The sequence below is a fragment of the Opisthocomus hoazin genome, chromosome 7 (genome assembly GCF_030867145.1).
Source record: "Opisthocomus hoazin isolate bOpiHoa1 chromosome 7, bOpiHoa1.hap1, whole genome shotgun sequence".
NCBI lineage: Eukaryota > Metazoa > Chordata > Aves > Opisthocomiformes > Opisthocomidae > Opisthocomus > Opisthocomus hoazin.
In genome coordinates this window covers 62,172,942-62,199,787 of record NC_134420.1, presented here as the reverse complement: position 1 = coordinate 62,199,787, position 26,846 = coordinate 62,172,942, and the positions used below count along the sequence as shown (strand labels likewise).

The following is a 26,846-nucleotide window of genomic DNA, read 5'->3' as shown; positions in this document are numbered from 1 at the left end:
TCTTCTAGATTTAACTTCCACTTGGGGCCATATAAGACATACACCACTTTTGAAAGGAGAAAAGCATTACTTAAGAAGATTTCAGCATTTATTCATACAGCAGACAACTATGACCACACATATTAAGATAAAAGCTCTAGTCCAGACAACTGGACACAAATTCATATTTAGGCAAAGATGAGTTTAGTTTTCTGAAGCATCCAATAAAATAATTATATTCTGTTTCCAGAAGAATTATTCTAAGCACTCAAAAAGAGCACACACTGGTTTGAAATAAATCTACATGACATTAACTGAACCAATGGTTATATAATTGACAAGATCAAGAAAGTGGATGTGAACACCATAAAGAACTGCTTGATTCACAACTTACCATAACAGTGTTAGATCCATTTTAGTAAGGCTAGAAACCAAAATATTTATCTGGTTACAGTATAGATAAGCACATCCTCTTGGAAGTTATCCAAGGTGAAAGCATCAGTCTACCAATAACTCTTGAAAAAGTAGACATTTTTATTCAGAGAGTTCAAAAAACCAGAAAAGTAGGCTCCCAAAAAAAGAAAAATCCTTTTTTGTTTGCAACTCCTCCTTCACTTTACAGGTGCATATAGAATCAACTTATCCTTTTCCCCCCCCTCCCCAGTAAGACTGGGCAAATGGTATTACAGCAGGACAGGAATGTTAACATATTTGAACTACTGTAGGCCAGGGAGATTGAGGGAAATTGAAACAAGGTTTTGAACCCCTCCACGTAAAAAAATCTCTGTCTTCTGAGCAGAGAACACTGCTGTTGCCTTCGTCCATCACAACCCAACAGAGATCTCGAGTCACTGAAACTGTTCCTTTAAGAATTTTCTGTTCCTTTAAGTATTTTCAGTTCAACACATTACTCATTATGTAAAATGTACACTCATGCTCCTTTTGAGTGGAAGGCCAAAATGTACAGCTTGGGACAGTGCTGTTCAGTGGGGTCAGGCCCACAGTGTTCTAACGAACTGACCGCAGCCCTCAGCACAGCTGTCCAGAGAAAGTCCTGGTCGGTTCTGAAGTCCTGGTCTGTGAGCAGTGCTTAGCATCACTGAAAGGCACCGCGCAGCCGGCTCGCTCCAGGAAGCAGACTGGAAGCACTCCAACTAACACCAGCAGTCTGCATCTGCACTCTAATCACATCACTAACATTTCAGGGAAGTGACATGACATTGTAACTTAACTTTTCAAAAGGTGTTTATTTCTACATGTTTAACAGAGTTAATTTTTATTATACCTGCAGAAAAACCTGCCCCTTTCCTTCCTAAAAGCACTCCAGTCCTTTACATCACACTTTGCACAATACTGCTTTACTAAGATACAGAAGGACCACAAGAGCTTTAACTTGTTCTTGAGCACCTAAACCATCACTCAGAAGCCCACACTGGAGAACAGCTAACAAAAGCAGTATCTCACAGTTCCTTTTGCAAAGTTCACCTTATTGTGGGTGTCAGTTAATGACATGATCAAGTCAGATAAAAATCGAGACTTTGACTTCAGTGTTATGCACCTGGCCATACTAAATCTGTAAACAGACTGATTAAATTCAACCAACTCTGAATATAGTCACTGTATCACACGCTCCCAACAGACATGAACTGAATTAGATATTCTATTTCTGTTTATGCAATTAGTTGCCTTTTTTTAATAGGAAGCAGGGAAAAGGCGGCGTGATGTCAGTATTATTGTCTCTTCCCAGTGGCTGGACTACAGAATTTTGGCTCAAATGTAGCTCAGCCTGCTGGATACAAACCTCTCCAACAGAAACCTAATTCAGGATCACGTATGTTCTGCATGCAGTGCAGACATCTTCCTCCTCTTCTCCCCCTACTCAGCTCTTTTTAACAAGCTATGTAAGAAAGATCTCACTGTGCAGTTTTAAGTTCAAAACAATGATCTCTTGGGGCTATAATTAAACCATGGGTGACAGGTCACATTTTTATACTGGACTCTCCCTCACTGGCTTAGAAATTAAGACAAATATTTAACAAGTCATGCACACACATAGTCGCGCATGCAGAACTGGACCACAATCCAAGACTTTTTACTCCAGAACCACTTCAACAGTGGGCAGGTAAATATTCCAGAAGTAAGTTCAACACGTTAGCTGCATTTATGGATTATTGTCCTTGATTTCTTTCAGAGAGCCACTTAAATTGCAAATATGGAAGTTAATTAATGAAAAAAAAATCCTGTAAAGGGTTAACTGCTGCACAGAATTATGAATATTGCCAGATTTTGTTTTAATACCCACTTTCTGTTCATTATTTACTTAGATGACTGAAGCAGAGAACATGAAAAAGTTAAATATGTGGAAAAAAATTATCAGTTCTGAATTTTGTACCCCTCCGATTTTACCAAATACCTTCTTGTTCCCAGGAAGAGACAATGATGTCTAACATTCCTTATATACACAGCACTTACATTGCTTACTAGAATAAGCGGTCCCATTCTTTTCAGTATTTCCACATAAGTTTTCAGCTATCACAATTTCCACCATTTCTCTGAATTTCTTTGTAATAATACTTTTTTATAAGACCTGTATGAACACTTACAAATGGATCTACTGATTTATACAATGCAGTATGATTTACATCATTCATATTTCTAATATTCTTCCCCATTCCATTTCCTACAGTAAAGAAAAATTAGGACTCAAGTACTGATCAATTAAGGCAGTCATTTACAGCAATCCCTTTTTCCTTTTATGTAGCATTTCCAAACTGACTGAAGTCTTTTTCCTCCAGTGTGTGCCACCGAAAGATTAGAGGGAACAAACACGGCTGCTCATTCACCTAGTGTAACTGCATCTCCCAAGCTTCTTACAATTGCCTCTTGCCTTGGCAGTTAGTCAAATTTGTCCACCTTCAGTTTCTGCTGCTTTTCTCCTTTATTTCTTTTCCTTAAAGTTACAGATCTACCACAGAATGATAAATAAGCATACGTTACACTTCGTGGGGTGAAAGCTAAAGTTTTGTTTTCTGTCGCTAATCAATTCCATAGTGCATCACTTCCTGCGGCCTCTAAAGTCTTGCTGTTCTTTGAGTCAAACCCTAGTATTACCTTCCAGATGTTTTCACATTCCACTTTTGTTTTAATTATGAAGTGATGAGTAACTCCTTTTTCAAGGTCAGCAAAAAGCACAGACTAACCTGTACTTCGATAAAACTGTTACTATATGTAAGAAGTCTGCAGCTCAGTCTCTTTACACTTAACACTCAGGAAAACTCTTGAGTACCATTTCAGCCTAACGCTAAACTGCTTGTTCCATCACCTCCAACACTGCATGTTCCAGTAACACCACTTCCCAGTTATTACGACATCAAGCCTTCCCTCCCAATACACCATGTGCTACAAAGGCAGAGGCAAATTGATCATAGTTTCTCAATAATAACCTAAATTGCCTTCCCTTCGCCTCCAACTATGTAACATAATCCCAATCCAGATTATGCAATGCATAAAGTGATGAGGTTGACTCGCATGTCAGGGTAGCTGCACACAATCTCTGCGACCCTAGTCTCAATCTTCAGAAAGTTTTTAGAAGTAGCATCTCTCTCAAACCACAGAGACCTTTCTCTGCAACACCTTCCCCTCTGAGGGATAAAGTTTTGGAAAAGATGCATGTAAATACACACATTAATTTATGTTCAGAAATATAACTGTGTGATTTGCATGTTACCACACCTATGGAAAACTGCGCAGCAAATCACGTGTAGTCATATCAGAATGGGGCACGATATACTGTTGTTCAGCCTGCAGAAGAGAAGGCTGCAGGGAGACCTTGTTGCGGCCTTCCAGTACCTGAAGTGGGCCTATAGAGAAGATGGGGAAAATCTTTTTAGCAAGGCCTGTTGTGACAGGACAAGGAGTAACGGTTTTAAACTAAGGGAGGGTAGATTTAGACTGGAGATAAGGAAGCAATTTTTTACTATGGGAGTGGTGAAACACTGGAAAGGGTTGCCCAGAGAGGTAGTTGATGCCCTGTCCCTGGAAACATTCAAGGCCGGTTTGGACTGGGCTCTGAGCAACCCGATCTAGATGAAGATGTCCCTGCTCGCTGCAGGGGGTGATGGGCTAGATGGACTCTAAAGGTCCCTTCCAACCCAAAGCATTCCATGATACTGACAGGACTGCTAAACAAGATACGGTGTTCACAGACAGTCAAAGACAGCTGATTAAACAGGGAAACCATCAAACTGAGAATCACCTCATTAAAACACCAGCATATAGAATTTTGTTGCAGTTACCAAGCTTTAAGACAAACAGCTGTGGGAAAGCGAATTATATACTTCAAGAACTTTAACATACACAAATCATTAAATATATAGATGATCTAACATACATGTAATTATTGACATAGACAAATCATTACATATACACACATTACGCTGGTCACATCTGTTAAACAAGACATGGCACGCAAAATATGTCAACCTTGAGTAGAGAACTTAAGTAATTAATCTGTCTCCAAGAGGCTATTCTACTCACTCGCTGCCCTTAGGGTGAAAGCCAACAGACTATCACTCTTCCCCGCTTATGAATATTGCCTGCTTTGTACAAAACTCTGAACTGGATTTTAAAATAGTATTCTTTGGAATAGGGACTCTAATAACTTATAAACAACTACATTTGCTCTCTAAAGTGATTATTTCAGTTTACAAGTTTTCTTTTGGGTATCTGAGTTTCCAAACTTTGGCATGAATTTCCCACTGTGTTTGCCATGGTAACCAAGCAGCCTGAGCCTCTGCTTGAAATCCCATTTAACTGTTTAGTGCTGCATATTGATCAAGATACATTAATATCCTAATATATCCCGAAGAGTGAAGCAAGCAGCTCTCATACTGGAGGAATCACCTCATTAACTATTACAAACCTCAACAGATATTTGCTGTTGTTTAAGATGGGAGGGTAATGGGGAAGCTTTATTGCCAAAGATGTGCATAACTAGCTGACAGATAACAAGAATGCACAGATGTGAGGAACAAAGGTATATTCACTATATAAGGAGCTACCCTAGAACAGCAAAGAGTCTCTATTTGACACTATCTTCTCTCCTGTGAATAAAGACTTTACTTTCACAGCAGAAAGGAAAACTTGTTCCGAGACTGCATTTAAACGAGAAAGACAGTTTCCTGTCTTTAAAGTTTGTATCCTGGTGGAAAACTGTTCTGTTCCGGCACAAGAGGGGCCAGGTACCTGGCTAACTTGGCAAAGCCAAGCCACAGTTGCTAGCTTTTCTTAGTTTCCATTCTGAAGAAAGATCTTTCTTCAAACATTTAGCTCAAATACAGGATCATGAATAAGAAAACATCTGTTTTAAGCACATGGAATCTTTCCTAATTTCCTGAAAACATACCAAATACCTCAGCATACTGAAATTTATACAACAGTAAACAAAGAACAGACTAAGAAAACCTGAAACAAACAAAAAAAATTACTGCTTAGATATTTTTCAATCTCATTACTCCATATTATAAAAACAGAACTAAAAGTTGTCCGGTCACCTCTTTATAATAAATTAATGCACAATATTACCTGATATTGTTAAGAAAATCTCATCCTTTACCCTGCCATTGGTTAAAGATAGGATGAAATAGTTCTGACCTTCAATGCCTGCTCTATAAATGCAGACTTACAAGACAAAGAACCATCTCCAAGAAAAATCTATAAACCAGAACAAAACCCCCTGAAGCTTTCTTAAAAACCTCCTGAGATACTGTTACCATAAAACACTGCAGATACCATGGCAAGGGCATGCGAAGTCAGCTGTCGTTTTTTCACTGGACTTCAGTGCCTCCAGCTCCTCAGTATCTAGCACTTCAGTTCCTCTTTTGGATTAAAACCAGCAAGGTAGCCTCACTGGGTACCACACATATAGGTGGGTTTGTATCACTGTAACCACATGTTCTTCATTCCGTTCATCTGGCTCAGCTCGAAGAAGTTTCTGGACGAAATGCTCTGCCTCTTCTTAAAATTGGTTATGTACTCCGCATAGAGTCTGTAGCCTATGACACCACAGTTTTTCATTATGTCATTCAACTACTAGCAACAGCTTACAGCAGGGCTGGTCAAAGAGCATAATCCTTCTGAATCGATCATGAATTTTGCATGACTGGGATTCATGGAAGATATAGCAATGTCTCTTCTACATCTAGGGAAGGTTTTGTTTATTTATTCTTTCTTCTCTCCCTTTTAAGGCTTTAAGAAATAGCAATTGCTTTGCTCAGCTAATTAAAATCACACTCTTTTTTCTCCAGTTTTACATTAGACACTATCTTCTCCTAGGAGCAGGAATTGAAAATCACCTTCATCAACACAAGCAACTAGAATTTCATACAATATTAAAGCCATCTTTTCAATGCCTTGTACAATGACACTAAAGACACTTCCTCATTTCTATTGGCAAACCTCATCTGATACATCTTTGAATCGCATTTATCTCCTCCTGACTTCAGCAGCTGTATCACAAGCTGGCTCAGCCTGTAATCAGCATTACACCCTGGTTATCATATTTTCATAGTTTTACGGCTGAAGCAAAAATTCCCTGTGTATTTTTTCAATGATGTTTCACTTCAGTTACTGTTCTGGTATCATCTTGTTTCTCATTCTAAAATACTATGATTATGATCCGTGATGCTTCCCAACATTGTTATGGGAATTTTGCCATCATGTACATGCTCTTACTTCTTTGTCCTAACACTACCAATGAAAATATTAGCAATTTCCAAAACCACTCCTAGAAAACAACTTGAAGCTCTCTTCTCAACAGTTGTCACAGTCCCTGTAATCAATAAAATATGTAAAAAGATACCAGGAAATAAGCATTTTAATTCTCTCCCCATTTCAGAACAGCCTGAGTTTTAAGGTTATAGAACTCCTTCAGTTAAAATACTGATTATACCAATCTAAAACTGCTAGTTCATTCAAGGGCATGAATTTACATTATAATTCTCCCTTACTACCAGAGTATTACACTAAAAAGGCTGAGCACCTGAACTTTAAATAAAGCTGTTTATATAATACATGTTATATATCAACGTTTTCCTTCAGCCTACACAGGCAGGGAGACGACGTTCTACTTTAAGCAAAACAAACTAACACAGAGGTCTACTACCTGAGAATTTCAAAAGCTAAAACTGAAAGTAACTCAAAGCAGTTGAGAATTCTTCAGTTTTTTTGGAGTTCTTTTGTTCTTGTGGTGGGGTCTTTTGTTGGGTTATTTGTGGGGGTTTTTTGTTGTGGTTTGGGGGGGGGGGGTTGTGTGGAGTAGTGCTCTTGAATATTTTTCTCTACATAAATACAATCAAGAATAAGCCTTAAGAAAATACCTATCACTGGAGTCACAGGCAGCCAAAAGGTTTTTAGAAGAAGTTTTCACCGTTAGGAATATGGCAATTAAAAAGCAACTGATTTCAGAATAGCAGAGAGTAGCAGAGAGTATACCAAATATTCACAAGCATTGAATAAAGTTCATGATGCAATACTCCTTACGGACTGTCACACCTTGCGTAAAGAATATATCACCTTCTGTAAAGACTGGAATGCACTGAAGCACACATTTTAGTCTCTTAATTTTCTCAGTTCCTCAAGAGTGAAGCATACTATAACAATTATCTCTTTGACTACATTTCATAATTAAGTTCTACAATGTTCACTTAAAATTTATGCTTGGTTAACCATAACTCCTTTCTCAATAGTTACAGTCTAGTAAATTACAACAGATTCATAGCTCTCAAGAACAAATACTTATCTTTCTGATCTCCTCCTTGCTCTTTATCCTCCAGTGGATCCTTTCATTTCCTCCTACTCCTACAGTCTAGTCACACTGTTGCCTACACTTCTAATCAGTTCTTTCTCACCTGTTTTTAATGCTGAATAAGGCATGATTCAGATGAGCTGAACAAAGACACACACACCGGATGTAAGAAACAAATTAAAATAAGGAAAATAGGTATGTAAATATCCAATGGATTCCAAGTAATACCACACATTTCAGCACAATTCAGCAACTGTTCTCATTCAGTTCATCGGCTCAGTTGCGACACTTACTAAACACTCAGTAAGTTACTTTCACTGGGAAATGGTTTAAATTGGCTCAACTCTGGAAGTAAAACTGGTTAGAAAATTATACCTGTTAAAGGTGACACTCATTTAAATTAGAGCTGGCAGGCTGCTTCTAGATGGTTCTCAAAACATGAACAAACTGGTAACAATGCTTGACTTAATGACAGCGTCATCTCCTTCCCATGCATACACAAAAAAAGTTACTTGACCTGTTGGACTAGTGTTCTAGTCAGTCACACCTTGAAAGCCATTACTTTCACTTTAGCTTTGAATCTTATTTTTTTCTTCTCAAACATTGGTATTGTTTTTGGTATCATATCAGAAAAATGCACTTTAACAATAGATGCACACCCATCAATAGCATCCTTAGGGGTTGACTGTACCTACAGCTTGCCAGAAACAGAACTGCTGCTTTTGTTTTTTCTTTCAAGTGATCAGACATACAAAGTATCCTTAAAAAACATCACAGAACATTTAAGTTCCCTGTTGAAAGACTAAAGCTGGTGTAGCTTCATGAAGTTGTTCAAGTTTCATTTCTTCTAACTTTAAAAAGATCCAAATACAGTAACACTCAAAAACACATGGTAGTCCATTTTATGGCAAAACATCCAACACCCTCATCTTGTCCAATTTTAAGAGTGAAGCTTAAATTAGAACATTCCTCTCTAAGAGTATTCAGAAGTAATGAAACAAACAGAATATACAGAGAATTAAACATAGAAAGAACAAATAACCAAAAGCCTGACTGATTCTGTGAATCAGCATTAGGACTAAACTTTATTAATTGATTTACTTGACATTTGCAAGCTACTCTATGATCATTCTTACTGAATTAGCTCAAGCTCAGTTTCATGTAGACTTGTCAACCGGTAGAAGTGAAGTATAAATTCATACTGCATAACAACACATCCAGTATAGCTCCGTTATATTAAATAACATATACGCAAGTAGTAGTAGGCTAAGTTTCCACCAATCTACCACCCTGGTACTTATCTTTGAAAGTTTACACCCATTCCCTTTGCAGCACATAACAGGAGAAGTTATTTCGAGGGGGTAACACACCAACATGCAGAACCAAAAGAGCTCAGTATTTTCTGCTGCTATAACAAAACAATGGTTTAGTCCAACAGTGTAAATTCACTGCTTGTAAGAAAAGATTATGTGTTACAGAAAAGCAGTCTGAATAATTGTACCCTGCACTGCCCTGTTGCTACAGAAACTTATTTCAGTTTAGCAGTTAATTGTTAATCAATTTATATTTTTTTCATTACAAAGCTCAATAGAGGTCAAATACAACACAGTAATGTCTGTCCAGCAAACCAGAATTATGTCTTTTCTGGCTACTGTGGGATTTTGCAATCCCTATAGGAACGCTGGACATTTTTGATACAGTATTCTATTAAGCCCATAACTCCATCATGTTGCAGCATGTTAACAAAATATTACTAGAACAAAGCCCTAATTACTTGTACTAAAAATAAGATCTAACTGGCTGTTATTCCAAGAGCCCCAGCACCGTCCTACAGAAGTTATGTGAATAAATTACTATTGACCAAACGTATAACCTATGCTCCAAAACCAGAATGAGACCTATTGGTTTATGCTTTTTGTGGTCATATTTAGTAACAGACAGATGAAATAACATATTTGCCTTAACTCGTGTCCTGAAGTTATTAATTTGGAATGCATCTTCCTTCTGGGGCTGAAGACATTTCTTAATGACCCAACCCCGTCAGGCAAAAAGTGTTACAGAACAAGAATAGGAGGACAGGCTACCTGAAAACAAGTACCAAGGACCAAATCCCTAACACAGGGACACTGCAGCGAACTCAGATTTCTCAGTCCCACACGCACAAGGTGTAGGATGTCACCTAGTCTGAAAACCAGAATTCAGCTTCAGAATTTTCAGAGCAAAAGGCAGCATGTTCCCAACATAGCATTCCCTATAACCTTATTTTAAAGCAAGCAAAGTATTAAGGTACTTAAAGGAAGTGCTGACAGTTTCACTGGTATAGATACCATGTGGGGGAAAAAAACTCTTTTGCCTGCTATTAGTAATTCTCTTTAAAAATTACAATTCAAAGACTAAAAGCATTTAATGTACCGAACAGTCACATAACATTCTCTCTTTCCTCAGGCTGATCTGCGTCTCAAGAGCAGGAGGGAGTGATCAGACTATCTGTTGTCACCTACTGGTCTTCCTCCAGACAGTAGTGCTGGCCACTGAGTAACTGCTCACACCTTAAATGTTTTGCTAAAGGTCCTAACAGAAGCCCATACGAGGGCACAGAACTGCACACTGTTAGGCTACTGACAGAACACAGCCAAGCTACTAAATCATCCCTCCCACTGATATGGGTATACTAATATGATGCACGCTAGGGATTTCTGCTGTCAAAAATAATCATACCTCTAATCAGCACCAATATCAGCAGGCTGTCCAAATGTAAATTTTCCTTCGTATCAGCTTTCACTAGAAGTGCCACAGCTGCAAGACCCCTGCTACTCAGAAGTGATACAAATGAAGGGGTTCCAAATGACTGAAGAGAAAGCACAGCAAAAGCGTTTTCTAGTGTTACAAGACTGGACTTCTCTGTGCACTGGTCTGACTAGCATTCCCCTTTGTCTGGCTCTCAGAAACGTCAAAGCAAAGGAACCCAAACAGAGACCCCACGCAAGGACACAGCTGTCCAGGTCTCTCGGTGCAGGGAGTGCCTGAGCCTGGCACTCAGGAGGACAGCAGAGACAACAGCTGTGTTCAGTGCGAGCAGGTGAATGACCTGCTCAGCCTGGTGGCAGAGTTGAAAGAGGAACTGGAGAGGTTAAGGAGCATCCAGGAGTGTGAGAGGGAGATCGACTGGTGGAGCTGCTCCCTGCCCTCCCTGACACCAGGGCAGCAGAAGGTAGCTCCACGAAAAGCAGAGGACCCCCTACCGTCTTGCCACTGAGCAGAAAGAGGGGACCTAAGAGACGGGGGGGAATGGAAACGGGTCCCTGCTCGGGGTGGCAAGTGAATCCCCTCCCGGCCTCCCTCACCTGCCCAGTTGCCCTTAAGCAACAGATACAGGGCTCTGGAATGTGAGGGACTGGCAAATGAGGATGTGGGTGAAGGTGAAGCTCCATCCAGGGGGTTGCCTAGTACGAGTCAGCCAGCCCCACGTATTACGACTGCCTCGGCTAAGAAAAAGGAGGGTGATTGTCAGAGGCGATTCCCTTCTGAAGGGAACAGAGGGCCCGATCTGACGACCAGACCCATCCCACAGGGAAGTCTGCTGCCTCCCTGGGGCCCGGGTTAGGGACGCTGCTAGGAAACTCCCTGGTCTGGTGCAGCCTTCTGGTTATTACTCACCGTTGGTAATGCAGGTTAGTGGTGATGAGACTGGAGAGAGAAGTCCCAAGGCCATCAAAAGGGACTTCAGGACACTGAGGCAACTGGTTGAGGGATCAGGGGCACAGGTGGTGTTTTCCCCCATCCCATCAGTGGTAAGGAACAGCACTGAAAGGGGCAGGAAAACTCACCTGGTTAACAAGCGGCTCAGAGACTGGTGCCATCGGTCAAATTTTGGTTTCTTTGATCACGGGGAGGTGTACACAGCACCGGGCCTGCTTGAGACAGCTGGACTCCGCCTGTCGCCAAGAGGAAAAAGAATTCTTGGCCATGAGCTGGTGGGGCTCATTGAGAGGGCTTTAAACTAAGTTCAAAGGGGGAAGGGGACATCGCCCGGCTCACTAGGGATGAGCCCAGGCTTGACGTGCCAGGGTCAGGGGTGAGATCGACAGCCCAGCTCAAGTGTGTTTACACCAATGCACGTAGCATGGGCAATAAACAGGAGGAGCTGGAAGCCATTGTACAGCAGGACGGCTACGACTTGGTCGCCATCACAGAAATGTGGTGGGACAGCTCGCATGACTAGCATGCTGTCATAGATGGCTACAGACTCTTTAGGAAAGACAGGCCAACAAGGAGAGGTGGTGGAGTTGCTCTATATGTGAAGGAGCAACTGGAATGCATTGAGCTTGGCCTGGGGGCAAATGAGGAAAGAGCTGAGAGCTTGTGGGTTAGAATTAAGGGACAGGCTCACATGGGTGATGTTATTGTGGGTGTGTACTACAGGCCACCTGACCAGGAAGAGGAAGTTGATGAGGCCTTCTACAGGCAGCTGCAAGCAGCCTCACAGTCACAGGCTTTGGTTCTCATGGGGGACTTCAACCACCCTGACATCAGCTGGGAAGACCACACAGCAAGGTACACGCAGTCCAAGAGGTTCCTGCAGAGCATCGATGATAACTTTCTGATACAAGTGGTGGAGGAACCAACAAGGAAAGGCGCGCTGCTGGACCTTATATTAACAAACAAGGAGGGACTAGTTGAGAATGTGAAGGTTGGAGGTAGACTTGGCTGCAGTGACCATGAAATGGTCGAGTTCAGGATCCTGCGTGGAGGAAGCAGGGCGATAAGTAGGATCAAAACCTTGGACTTCAGGAGAGCTAACTTTGGCCTCTTCAAGGAGCTACTGGGAGGAATCCTGTGGGCCAGGGCTCTCGAAGGCAGGGGGGTCCAAGAGTGCTGGTTGCTGTTTAAACATCACTTCTGACCTAGTGAGGCCCCATCTGGAGTACTGTATCCAGTTCTGGGCTCCCCAGTTCAAGAAAGATGAGGAGCTACTGGAGAGAGTCCAGCGGAGGGCTACAAAGATGATGAGGGGACTGGAGTATCTCTCCTACGAGGAAAGGCTGAAGGAGTTGGGCTTGTTCAGCCTGCAGAAGAGAAGGCTGAGAGGGGACCTTATAAATGCTTACAAATATCTTAAGAGTGGGTGTCAGGAGGATGGGGCCAAACTCTTTTCAGTGGTGCCCAGCGACAGGACAAGGGGTTTTTAATAGACAGTTTCAATACATATTGGTACTCATTCAGTCTCCTGTTGTCATTGCTCCTCATTTCCCTAATTGAAAGGGAGCATTAGAGCTATAAACTGGAGTCCTCTTAAAGTTTTACATGGTATCACTTTCCTGACAAAATGTATGCAAGATTTCTGTAAAATAATAATTATTACCCTTTTTTATTCCTAGAAGGCTGGGGATGATTATGTTTGTTCATAACATCCAATGTTTTCTGCCTATTCCAGGGCATTTTTAAGTAAAGTTCTTGCTTAAACTAGCATTTAATCTAATACAGCACTTCACATTCTCTAGGTGTACAAAAATTAGGCATTATTAAACCAAGAACTGCTTAATACAGCCACCTTCCAATCCCACAGAGTTAAAAGTAAAAAAAAAACAACAAACCAAAACCTAAGTATTATTTCTTTGACCATTACAGCCACATGAGAACCTTATGATTAACGCATGAAATTAAAGACCAATTGTAGCTGGTAAACGAAAACTGACATCAATTTGCAGAAAGTATCTATTAGAGCTCTATCATTCCATTATGAACAGCTTTACTGAATAATTCAAGAGAAAAATCCCAACGCAAGTTATGACACCGCCCCTGGGAAGATTTCAGTCGTAGCAGCTGGTGGGCCTGCCCACAAAGACTATAACACTACATCTAATCTACCAACAGTCTGCTAAATAGAAGCCAGAACAAGCAAAAGCAGCTGCTGTATTTTCAATAACACAGGACAAGAAATGGGAGGTATGCAGATGCTAAAAGATGGACTGCATATACATTTGGACTTAGAAGTGGGGTGAGGTAAGGAAGGAAGAACGCTTGATTTCTGAGAAGGACACAACAGAATATTAATACTTGAACTTACAGTACAGCGCATTTAATGCCATTTTTCAGTTTCCTTAAGCTTTCTAAGAGGACAATGGCATTATTAGGCACTACTGGCACTAAATGGCACCATTTTCAAGTAGTAATTTGTCCAAGTGTGTCAACTCATAGTCACGACAATTGGACAGTAAGCGGTCTTTGGATACATGTGCTTTAAAACAAAGTATTTCAAATGGTTCCCTTTAGCCAGAGAATTACAATAATACTTCAAACTAGGGCATTAAATGTGATTCTACAATGTCAAACAAGAAAATTATGGCTTGTAATACCCTCAGAGATGGGTCTAGGTAATGTTTAATTAGTGTTTGAGGCATCTTCAATGTATGTTTTAACTACTAACAGTTCACTATTTAACTGTCAGATGTCAAAGCATCATGCAAACTCCTTGTAATTTAAGCAGATAGCACAACCCTTTTGTAAATATTCTGACAAAGCTGGCCCACAAAACTCACTACAGAGAAAAGTGTTTGTTGCAAATGACCCTTATTTGTATTTGTGAAGCATTATGACTAAAATTTTGTCCATCTGCAGAGAATAAGTGCCACCAACTGAATTTATGTAAGTGCAATATTACTACAAATACATTTCAATACAAAACAAAAATCAAATTATACCTGCAGTGCCCCAAAAAACCCAACCAACCAACCACACACACACACAAATTCACTGCCTATAAAACACTGCATACCAATCTGGAGGTTTGGCCAGCATAGCCTAGTATTCACTCTCAAATGTGCCAGCCAAACAGGCAGCCATAGATAAATGAACTATTACCTCAGAGAACAATCCTTCAGAGGACATACTGCAACAGCTTACTGAAGTCAAACAGTCGTGATATAGGCTTGAAGCACAGACTAGCAGAGATAAAAGCACTATAGACTAATGCCACTATCTACAATGGAGAAGTAGCCCCCAGATAATAATCATCTTGCAAGCTCTGTCAAGTGCAGATATTTTGTTCCGTTCCACAGCAAGAAACATTTAACAGTGTAACACTGTCATTTTAAAGCAGCTTTTCAGTCTTTCCTCTTGCTCGAGCCAGTTCTAGTTGTTCTATATAGGCCTCACAACAGGGTTAAACACTTAAATCTACCTATGCTCATGTAATCTACATCTACAGTGTTCCCTTCAGAAGTGTCACTGAAAGAAAGGAGTTACCAAAATATCCACGCTTCAGAAAATTCTACAGGAATATTTTGTAACACGTCTTGGCAGCCCTTAGTACAGCCCAGATAGAATTAGGAAAGAAAACATCTATCTACATCACAAAACTCAGGCTGGTAAGTATATCCATCCATTAAACACTTGAAACAAATTTCCAGGAGACTTTCAAATACCTTCACAAGCACAGATCAACAGGTAGAGTACTACTGATCTAGCCACAATACCTCCACATGACTGGCAAATCCAGTTCCAACATAACAACTATGACCTACAAGACAGAGAAGAAAAAGCTCAGCAAGAAATCAAGGTATTTCTTGGGGGGGGGGGGGGGGGGGGGGGGGGGGAGAAATCTACAACACCCTTTTGAAAAAGGACACCACACCCGAAAAATCTGGACTATGCAAATTCCTCCAGCACAGAAAAAGAATATCATCCCAATTGAAGGATGGCACCAGATACCTTTGAGAAAAGTTCTGCTGTCTTTACTGCGGTACTTCCATTAACCACCTTTGCTCGTCTTCTCTTTGACAATTAGTAGTGATGTCTGATTCTGGTATAAATAAATATTTAAATACAGAACAGTCTGTAGTAGAATTTGACAGTCACAATAGTAAACCTTCCTTTGGTATCAAAGCCACTGAAACAAAATGGACTGTAAGCAACTAGACAAAGAGGGAAAAAAGCACGGAAGGTAAACCTGCAAAAACCAAGCACCTAACAAATTCAATTGTCTTCTGAAAAAATAGCTGTACTAGAGAAAAACGTCAGCACCAAATGCAACGCATGGTTTTTAAGTTCTATGAGTTACTTTTGTTAATGGATGAGAGTACACATCAGATTTGTGAATGACATCCAGATTGGGAGGATTTTGTGCAGCATGCAGCACTGAATTGCAAATAAAAACACTAATGAACTTAACAGAACTAAATTCAATGAAAATGCTACATGGCATTTCTAAACAACAACAAAAATCAAAGCATGGATAAAAATGGAGAAAAGCAGCAACATGATAAGAAACAATCCAAGTGACTCAACATCATGAGCAGGATTAAAAAATGTCAACATTATTCAATATGTTAGCAAGAATATTAGAAGACAGACACAGCAGGCAATAATTCTCCCTTACTCTGCACTGAAGTCATGGTGGAAGTACTATGTCTTGTTTAGACACCACAAATGCAAGCTAACAGAAGCTATTATAGAGGAGAGCAATCAAACAATTGGAGCTCATAATCTGAGAAGAAAGGTTCAAAGAACTAGATTTATTTACCTTAGAAAAAATGAGAGCACAAATTAACAAGTTTTCAAATATGTAAAAGCCTTAGGCAACAGTCATTTGTTCTCTATGTACACAGTAAATAACATCATCCAGCCTAGGTTTTTTTCCCCTTTGAAAAAGATGTTTGAGGGGGGGCAGGGGGAGAGAAAGAAAACTAAGCACCAAAACAAGTTATTTAGGGAGCCTGTGGAATTCTTGTTACTGCAAGTTTAATAGCTGGTCACAAAGATGTAGGCATACTACATTCTGTTTCAGAACAAGTGTATCTTCAGACATCTTTACAAATCTCGGCATTTTTATAGCTCATATACGCCATTAAAATGTACATCCTTTTCAGAGCCCTGAGACAGCTTACTGATCTCTAAATATACAGTAATATAAACACACCTTCCACCACACCTTGAGAAAATTTGCTGGTTTTCTCCAGATTCCAGCTTCCAACCCAGAAGTGACTTACACTACTCTTCCCTGAGCAATATTAAACACAGTAACAAATGGCACCCATTATCATTCTGCCATTGAGATCCTAGATGAACACTCTATAGAATGAAAGCCACCAGCAAGGATAACACTTCTCAACTGGACAACAAAGACTCCAGCATCAAGCCAGACATAAAAAAGGTAAATTGGAGAAGTGCAAAGGAAGGAATCCTACACGTAATCGGTATTTTTACTGATAACCAGGGACTGCCAGTATGCTAACTCTTATTAAAAGCAGTTGAGATACGAGATTACTTTCATCTTAGTCAAATATAGTTACTCCTAAACCATTTGCTTAAGTTTAAAAAGACAGTCAACAGATTCTGCCCTCCATGCTTTTGTCAACCTAAGCTTATCAACTATATATGTTTCTACTTCAATACCATTACAACATACTATAATATTCTATAGTTATTGACAGACTGCTGTTTTAGGTAGCTGCAGAAAAAAGTAAACCGAAGACAAAGCCTCTTGTTGTGAGAAAGAGGTTCCAAAAAATGAAATAACCAATGTTAGGAAAGTCTGTCACACGTTAACAAAGAGAGTAGGTAGCCAGAATTTAAATACAAGGCAAAAAGTAACATAATATAAGCAACTACGCATTCAAATTTCATAACTTCCCAATATGTTACACAAAAACTAAGACTGTGCACCGTGCAACACTATTGTGTATAGGTACCTGTATATGTACCTGTATATGACTGTATTGCAGTGCCAGCTGCAGACTAACTTACCCAAAAACCTTTGCAATATACAGAGAATAACACACTAATAATCATACAAGCAGTTTCTTAAAGGAAAATGCACTGGCTTTCTAGTAGAAAGGGAAGCAGATTGATAGTTAATGTCAGCATCAACCTAGAAAGCCTTGTTTTGTCAGTCATTCCTAAGGCAAGGAAGATGACAGCGCTCCCCTTTGCCAGCTTAATGAATCAACTAATAAATCATTTTGCAAAGTTAGCCATATACCATATTTAAGTACCCCAAGACTGTCTCATAAGCAAGCATCACAAAACATCCCTCACTCCTGATTTGGTGCTGCAGGAAAAATCAGCCCATCCAAAGCATCAATGCATCATAGTTTGAGCAAGAATTTTTTTATTATTATCTTATAACACTGCTCCATGAAGAAGCAAACACCTAAAATCATAGAAAAGGCTTCCTTTAACACCTATAACTCTTAATCAAAATTAAGACCACAATCCCCCAAGAACAGATCATTCTGAATCTGACTTAAGTCTGAAACAAGGGCTTTATTCAGGTGAGACCTCATAAGGCAGCGGATCCAATCCGACAATCCAGGCCACTGAAAGAGGCAGCTTTGTTCCCCCCGCTTTCTTTGCTGTCACTGTGCCTGCTAAAATCTGACCCGGAGATGGAACAGTTCAACTCACTAAATCAAGCGAAAATCTGCCCAGAAAAAACAGCAAGTACTTTGCTGCTGGTTTAGCAAGCTGAACTAGCTCAACCAGACGTTGAGCACTACCAAAGACAGCAAGGAGATAGGAGCGCACTGCCAAGAGGATACCATACTGCGAGTCCATCATTTTCAGCTGTCACTAAATCAGTTGAGTTCATGAAAATTTACGCCTTTGTTTAACAAGAGATCACCACACACATCTAACCTTAAAGCCAAAGTTAAGGAGGACTGAAAGGGAAAGCTCATCGACACTCAGTGCAGTTGAGAATAATTACATACTTACACAAGTAAAGCAACCACATCTCATTCCATCACAGTTGAATTTTTCCTTACTAAACTATAAGTTCCTTTCTTTTTTCAGTGGATCCAAATCAGAAAGCAGCAGTGTTCTGGAAGTCTGTATTGCCTTACTAACACAAGGGGAGCTGCATAAGTTTCATTACAAAAACAACAATGCATTGGTTCATAATTGATGTGTTTTCTATGACATGGAAGACATGGAAATATGGTAACGTGTTTCATGGTAATGGTAAAGTTCAGCGGTAACACGGAAACATGAAACAGTAAAAACTCAGCTTCCTTTTTAAAGAGGCAAAGAACAAGGTTGGGAGAAAATACCTTTTTGCTTTAAAAAGTCTTTAAAGATAGCATAAAAAGGTGTTCAAAACTCTCTTTTGTCTCCCTATCAAACTATTATCATTGTCTATCAGTACTCCAATTTCTACACTACTGTCCTGGACACTAGACATAACTTTTCAATCAAGTTTCTTTGAAAAAGGATCAAGATTAAAGAAACACCTCTGAAAATGTTTTTTTTCTTTATAGAGGTTAAATATCCTAAACAGAACACACACATTCGCAGTCTACTTAAAAAGATTACTTACAAACTAGATGTAGCAGATGCAACATATTTAGGATTTAAGGGAAACTAAATGAAGAAAGCTTAGCATCATTGATTTCAAGAAATACCCTTTCAAGTTGTATCTTTGACTCCGTATTACATTATTTATCCTTAAGTGTCATTCATGGCTTAAGCGTGACTCTTACTTGATGTGTACTGACCTGCAATGGATTACTGATGCAAGAATTATCTCAGTATCTAACAGACACGGTTACTTAAAATAAAGTCCTCACAGTTCTTTAACTCATCTTAGTAAAAACATAGCATTTTCTTAGCTAGAAAAAAACGGACAAAATCATAGCTACCTGGTATATACACAACACAGCTTCACTAAATTCAACTCATACTCTAATATTCTAACATGACTTAGCCAAAATTAAAATTATAGTCTTAAAGTAATTAGGGAAATTGTTTAAAGGGATAATTATGAACTAACAGTTAAAACTGAAGTTATTAGCATCTGTATTATGCAGAGGATCACAAATAGGTTGGCCTTCAAAGCCCCTCTCCCCCTCCCGCCCCCAAGAACAGGAAGGCATGCAGAGTTTGATAGCTTGTCCAGTTTAAGACAGAATTACATACTGTCAAATAAGGTAACAATAGCCCTCTCCCTTTTACGATAGCCACTAGATATAACTTTTGATTTTGAGAAGCTCAAATAATCAACTGAAAGACTGTCGGCCTGTTCTTCTGTCAACTTTGTACACAGACAAAACAGTGACTTCCAACTGAATAGTTCCAAAATAAATTGCAAAGCAGCCCATCATAAACTTGTAATATGTGCTATCTTCCCCATTCTCATTTAAAGCATTTTCCTTATGTGTGTTTCAATCTATTTCAGCTCTTTCTCTAGGTTAATTTTACTAAAGTTAATGTATTATACATATAGAATACACAGTGTGTTTTAAATTGTTAACACCATAAAAGGTCATTGAAATTACTTCTGTTCTAGTAATGCTTATGTTTTAAACTACTTGGAGAAAAAAGTGTGTAACACCATAACAGACAGGCCTCAAAGTTTGCAAGTTAACAACCTTGCAAAATAAGATTTTCTCAGTTACTGTGTATAACACCAGTAGCTTCCAGCATCTAGAAAAAAATTACAATACTAAGCTCAAAGCAATTTTTATAATTTGAAAAAGTTATTCAGTTCCCTATTTTCAGCGAAGCTCCAGGATTTAGATTTTTATTTTTCAGAAGCATGGCAAGAGATGACTAAGACAACTTGCAAGAATCACAGATACCATCACTAAACTACACAAAGACCGACTCTGTAATGCAAGTGGAGAGAACTCTGCAGTTACTTTGTACGGAAAAACGAACGTAAGATATCAGATTCCAAACATGGTAATAATTTAGGATACAGATTTTCAGCGATATTGCCACACACAATACCTTGTAAACAGTAAAGATAGCAACTGCTTATAAATAGCAAATACTGTTTGATACAAAATACTCATTGCCTCCTTAAAGAAACTATTGTCCAAATATTATTTAAAACATAACTAGATTATTAAAATTCTTTAAGGGTGAAACTAAAATCCATACGCGCACTTTTCCACGTAATTATACAGGACATATCAGATCTGCCAAGTCACAGCCAACAGACAGCCACATAGGCTTTATTCTCCAGTTGGTGTTCACATTTTTACAGGGGAGGAGTGATATGGGCACTAGCCTAGGACAAAGCAGACTCAGGTGTAACTCCTTGACCATCTACAAGCTTCCTGCACAGCCCTGCGTATGTCACTAGTTCTCTGTGCCTTCATCCCATGTTGAACGGTGGGCTAAGAGCAGGAAGACTTCAAGGTACTCACACTCACACTCAGGTATATAAGATAATAAACACCCACTCTTCGAAACATAAAACTGAAAGCTGGCAATCTTTATATCTGTGTTCACACATATTAGGATTGACACACATTCCCTCAGCATAACAAATTCTGAATCCTCTAAATCCCACAAAATCAACCACTTTAAGAAACAAGTAGAAAGGGTTTGTTCATAAATATGGTGACCCAAGAGATCAAATGCATGCACTGTTGGTCCTGCATCAAATAATGACAGCTAAGAAGTCTCTCTCAAGTGCATCAACGGTTCTTTCCTGTAAAAACAACTTTCTCTGCGTTAATTACCTGATATTTAAAACTCAGCTCATTGCACTGCTCTCATTTAGCAACAATCCTAAAATCAGTCCACACTTCAAAGTCACAATAAAGGCCTACTATAGCCATTCAGCCAAAGCCAGGAAAATCCTGGAAGCAGGGATTCTACACCACCATAATCACGCCAGGCATTAGCGTCCAGGAAACTCGGACTTGAAGCAGCAGGTGAAGGAGACCCAGGGCTGCCTTGCCAATGGAAAGCCAACCCTCATTCCTGCACACCAAGCAAAGCCCAAGAAATCGCATCCCTCCAAAGCCCCCCCCCCCCCCCAATGCTAGTGACACCGTATTTGACGTAGCCCACTCAGCACCGAGCCGGCGCCGGTCCCCTCACGCAGCCCTCCACTCAGGCCTACGCTCCCCCTCCCCTAACCGCTCCCCCCCCAGGCCAGTTCAGCGGCAGAGCGGCTGAAGCCCGGGCCACGGCCGGGCCCCACCCGAGCAGCCGCCAGCCCCAAGGCGGCCGGGGCGGGGGCCGGAGGAGAGGCGGCCCGGCCTCTGCCTCCCGCGGCGGGGCTCCCGCACCCCGCTGGCAGCCGGCAGGCCCTCGGCGGGCGGCCGGCGCGGAGCCCCCGCCGCTCCCCCCTAACCCCCCGGTACCTTGCGGACCCCCTTGTAGATGTAGAAGTAGAGCTCCCGGCCCACATTGAAGCAGAGCCTGTCCCCGTTGCCGCTCTGGTCGTTGACGTTGACGAAGGAAACGCGGACCGGGTTGGAGCCCTGCGAGTTGAAGGGCACCCGGTTAGGCCGGCTGTACTCCGAGTGGCTCAGCAGCTTGTACAGCCCCTCCCGGGTAGTGAACTGGGTCTTAATCTCGTTCATCTCCTTCCCTCCTCCCTCCGCCGCCATCTTGGAAAGGAGCATTCATCCTGCCCCAGTGCCCGGATGTGGCGCCACTGCGCAACCGCCGCCGCCGCCGGCGCTCGCGCGGCCCTGCGCGGAGGCGGCCACGCAAACGGCGTAACGGGGCGGAGCGGCGGCGCCTGTTTACTGCGCGTCTGCGCACGCGCCGGGCCGCCCGCCCTTGGGCGGGCCCTGCCGCGGGAGGGGCGGGGCCTGCGGGGCGGGGGGCGGGGCGCCGGGGGGGGCGGTGGCTGCCCGCCGCGGGGGTCGCGCAACATGGCGGCGGGGGCAGGGGCCTCGTCGCTTCCGTGCGCGGGCATCTGCCCCTGGCAGAGGTGGTAACCGAACTGGAGCGGGAGAGGTGTCAGCGTGCAGGGTGATGGCTCCCGCCTCCACGGCGGGGCAGCCACGACGGGTGCCGACACCCTGGCCACGCTCGTTGCCTTGGCCCTGGCCAGCCCACAGGTTACTGCCGGGGCACCCGCCGGCTCCCGAAGGCCCGCTCAGGTGGGGCTGCTGGGCCCTGCCGGGAGAGCCTCGCGGGGACGCCGGTGAAGAGACGGCACGCGAGAGGGTGCAGCTACTTCGGGCCTTCGCGTCAAGGCCACGCTGCCCCTGGAGGAGACAGAACAGCCATCCCTCCAGCTCTGCACCTGCACGGCCGGCTGTGCGCAGGGCCAGGCTGGGGAGCTGGCCTGAAATGTTAACCGGAAAAACTGGTCGTCAGATAGCTTACTTGGTTGTTCTGATAGTCACGCAACTGCCCAGCCAGCTGTGTTGCACGGTGAGCCAGAGCAGCGTCAGAAGGAGGTGGCATAGGGTTGGAAAGCATTGTTTTCACTGGGCGGGGAGGCAGGACTGTTTCTTTTGGCAGCGGTTTCCGCTTAAAGAGTTTGTCTAACTACAGCTTCAGGATTGACTCAAGCTAATCTAAGACTGATCTCCAACTGTAACAAAGGGCTTTGACCTCTCCTCTATCTTCAGGTATGTATCTCCCTTACCTCGCATCAGTTACAGTAATCATGCAACCGGAGGGTGGGTCAGATCCACTTGAAAACTAGCACACACGGATAAATGACGGGTTCTCAGGTAAGCAAACTGTTGATCAGCAACCAGGCTGAGCCAAAATAAAGGAGTTGGGCATGTGCATCTAGGGGAAGATTAGCAGCAGAGTTAGGTCATCTTAACAATAAAAAACACACTTTCAAGGTATAGTTTAATGCTGTGGCTGTGTTGCTGTAATGTCGCTGCTACCAAAGGGGTTGTCCAGCTGTCTTCTTTCTTGACTGTGACTACCTGCTGCTGCTGCTTCCTTTACCAGCAGTGCTCATCTAAGCTCATGATAAGCCATTTCTAAAAGATATAGATAGATAGAGAATTAAACTCCCTGCACATGTGAAAAGAATAGGGTTAAATGAAAAAACACTGCCTATGTAAGGGAGGGGACAGGAATGCGCAGCAGAGCTGGAGGGAAGCAGGACCTCCCTTTATTTCCTCTAGATCAGCTCAACCACAGAAGTCCACTCAGACTGTAGAGGGTTAAAGTGATTTAGTCTCAAATCAATTTAGTGCAAAGAGATTTAGTTTGCTGCTAAACGCTATCTTCCTGTTCCCATCAAAATGTTAGGACAAGGTAGCTGAGAGACATGAAACAGCTGAAGATCTCCAGGTTAACTCATGCAGAATAGAGTATGTATCTGAGTGAATATCTGAACAAGTACAGATCGTCAGACTTCCAGAAGGCCAGGTATTGAAGCCTTGCTTGAAATTCTTAAGACAAAGCCAATCAATAATGACCAATAGAGCTTGTCAGCTTATCAGACAGCCCTGCCAGATGGTATTGATGACTTCCTAAAAGCACATGAGGTAGGTGAGCAGATCTGCAATTATTTCAAGTATCATCCTGAGAGCGGTTCTTTCATGCAGAAATTTCATGAATGGACTTCCAGAGAGAAGGTCAGAATGTTTTCGGTCACCAAAAGAAGAGCAGGAAATGCTCTAATTATTATTATTTAGAACTCTAAATAATAATAATATTCAAAACAGGTAAGGATTTAACAGCAGAAAAAAAAAGAAAGTGTGCCTCCAAGCAGGCATACTCAGTACGTCTTACTCATTACACACTGACAACATTGGATAGATCACTTTGAAGAACAAAGCAGGCAACTTTAGTAGAGGGACTGTGTGGAATGCAAATCCTACTGAAACCACAGCAGGCCATCTGTCACTGATGGAATGAGTGTGATCCAAAGAATAAACAAAGTTAACAAGTACCTGGTTATCAGCAGTACTTGATGGTGCAGAAAGTCAAAGAATTGATGTAGTGTTTAGCATTTACCAAGAAACATCAATAAAAGCTGCTGAGAGATTCCACAGAGAATCCAAGACAAATACTCATTTGAAAAACACAGCTGCAAGTCACAAGCACACTATTGTACGGCTCCATCAACAATACTCATCAAATACTTGGTTAATGAATGGGAAAAAAGAGATTACAGAGATAAGCCTTATGAAAAAAATCTCTGTAGCACTTGTAAATCTTCTGTTTCAAGCTAACCAAAGATGATAGTTCTGGTGTGATCCCCTGAGGACACCCCTAGATGTGTTGTTTTGTATGTACCGCACAACCAGTAAATAGAAGTCAGTCAGAATCACTGCTGTATCGTGCCTTTACTCCTTGCAAGTGTTTTGGCAAGTCGCAAAACAGACATGAGCAAAGTTCACTAACATTAATAAAATTGTGTGGTCCTTTGAGATCAATTTATGCAGAGCATAAATTGGTCCTGCAGCTTTTCAGGATGTAGTATTAATAGAGCTTTTGCTGGCCATGAGGAAACTGCAGCCTTGAAACTTACACAATACAAGTACAGTTATAAACTTCTATGCTTGAATTTGAATGCCATCTGTCATTTCCCTAAAAGTGCAACAGCTGAATTTAGTGACGCTTTTACCAGCTCTTCTGAGCCAAAATAAAAAGAAGGATGGTGACTACACCCATATTCCATCATGCAAACAGTGTCTATTCTAGTGTGCAATGCCTGCAGATTCTGATGCAGGAATCGGGAGACTGTCTCTGCAGTGTCTGCCAACTCTAGTAGGTCTGTCAAGGCTTGCTTGGACTTCTGATGCCAAAACCAATTTAGGCATTTAGTGTGTGACTGCCTTAAGAGTCAAAAAAGTCAAAAGCTCTGCAATGTGTCAAATTTTAACAAATTATGAATGTGTGTGAATTGCTAACAGACAGAGGCATACAGAGATATGTGACACATCTGAACTAGCCAAAAGACTGATGCTGGTGAGGAGAATGGCATGCAAGTTCCATTTAATATGGGGAGACGAAAAAGAATTACAGTGTTGGAAATATGTTTCCAGTGAGTTACGTGGACTTTAAAGTACATCTAACTTGCTTTCATCACAAGAAAATATTGTTTATGGCAGAGTTTCATAACTTCTTATTCTTCTTAACCACTACATACATTTAACACTAAATACATGAGATAATGCCTTATGATATGTATTACAAAGTGAAAGGGTGTTAGCAAGTGAGTTTCTGCTATGCTAGAATACATTGCATGTTGTTTGTACTCTCATCCCTCCTCAAGAGCAAGAGCATGTAAAACATTTTGTTTTCATAGTTGAGGGGGTTTATTACTTAAAAATAAATGGATATTTTTAAAAACAAACATTTGGATTGAAGAAGGCAAGGTAAAAGAAATCCGCTTTGCAGTTGGAATTGGATGACAGTGAACTCTGTGATGTCTTTGGAAGATTTCATTTTGCTGTTTGCAGTCAGCTCTCTGTAAGTTGTCTCCTGAACAGACTACCTTACCTCCATAGTGAAGAGTGCTGGTCTTGTCAACAACAGTTCTTATCTTGAAGCTGTAGCTGCCCTGGAAATTATGTTCTCTGAAGATAAGACTGAGATAATGAATTTAAATTCAGTGGAAAGCCAGAGAGATTGGTTTAATTTGCCTACAAATAGCTTGTGTTTCTAAGATGTGCTACAGCATTATGGACTTCTCAAAACTCCCTAAATATGGACGACATCTTATCCATACATACAGTATTGCTGTAATCCAGCCGAGGAATGACAAACCTGTGAATAAGTAAGGTCTGATTGTTGACCAGCAGCAACGACTGAGTTTCTTACAAAACTGGAATTTCTAGACAGTGATGCGTATCAGTGCTGCAGTTGAGAATGTAGTGCCATTGAGAAAGCCAAGAACACTCCTAAACTGCAGTCTGCAATAGACTCTTTTGTGTTTGTAACTTAGGCAACAAAAGATTCAGTATGTAAATGCTTCAAAATTATTTTCTCTTCCATCAGAATCAGCTGTTTCATTCAGCTGGTTTTCATTGGGAGGCTCACGTTATCGTGTTATGATAATACATGGTTATTAATAGGTGTTGCAGGTCAGCCAAGCAACCTGTAGTTGATGTGAGCAACAGTTAATTAACAGTCATCTGTGCAACAGAAGTGGCTGCCTTTGTGTGATTGAAGACTCCCTAAGCAGAACAGGAAATAAGGAAAGCTGAGAAAGGTGTCCTTGGAAAGAACGGACTTTAACAGCCAACAAAAGGGAAGCATTACCAACCCAAAACAAAGAAGTGAGTAAGTTCTAAAAGGTGACCAGAATCAAGAGCCTTTGAACATATTGCACTTAAGAGAGGTATGTGCATGGATGTCTTAAATTTATTCTAGGTTCCTCAGTCTCCCCCAGGTC

At 41.3% G+C, this 26,846-nt stretch overlaps 1 protein-coding gene across 5 annotated transcripts in view; it reads right to left on the bottom strand.

Annotated features, from left to right (window-relative positions):
* The window catches only part of WDR20 (WD repeat domain 20), a 47,910-nt gene extending 25,736 nt beyond the window's left edge, over positions 1-22,174 (bottom strand). For all 5 annotated transcript variants that reach the window (XR_012764571.1, XM_075426569.1, XM_075426571.1 and 2 more), the window contains exon 1: positions 21,880-22,174. Coding sequence is in view for 4 of the 5 variants with exons in the window: in XM_075426569.1 (XP_075282684.1) it covers positions 21,880-22,143 (264 nt within the window). In the remaining variant the exon portion in view is untranslated. The remainder of the gene's footprint in view (positions 1-21,879) is intronic.
* Positions 22,175-26,846: the final 4,672 nt, after the last annotated feature.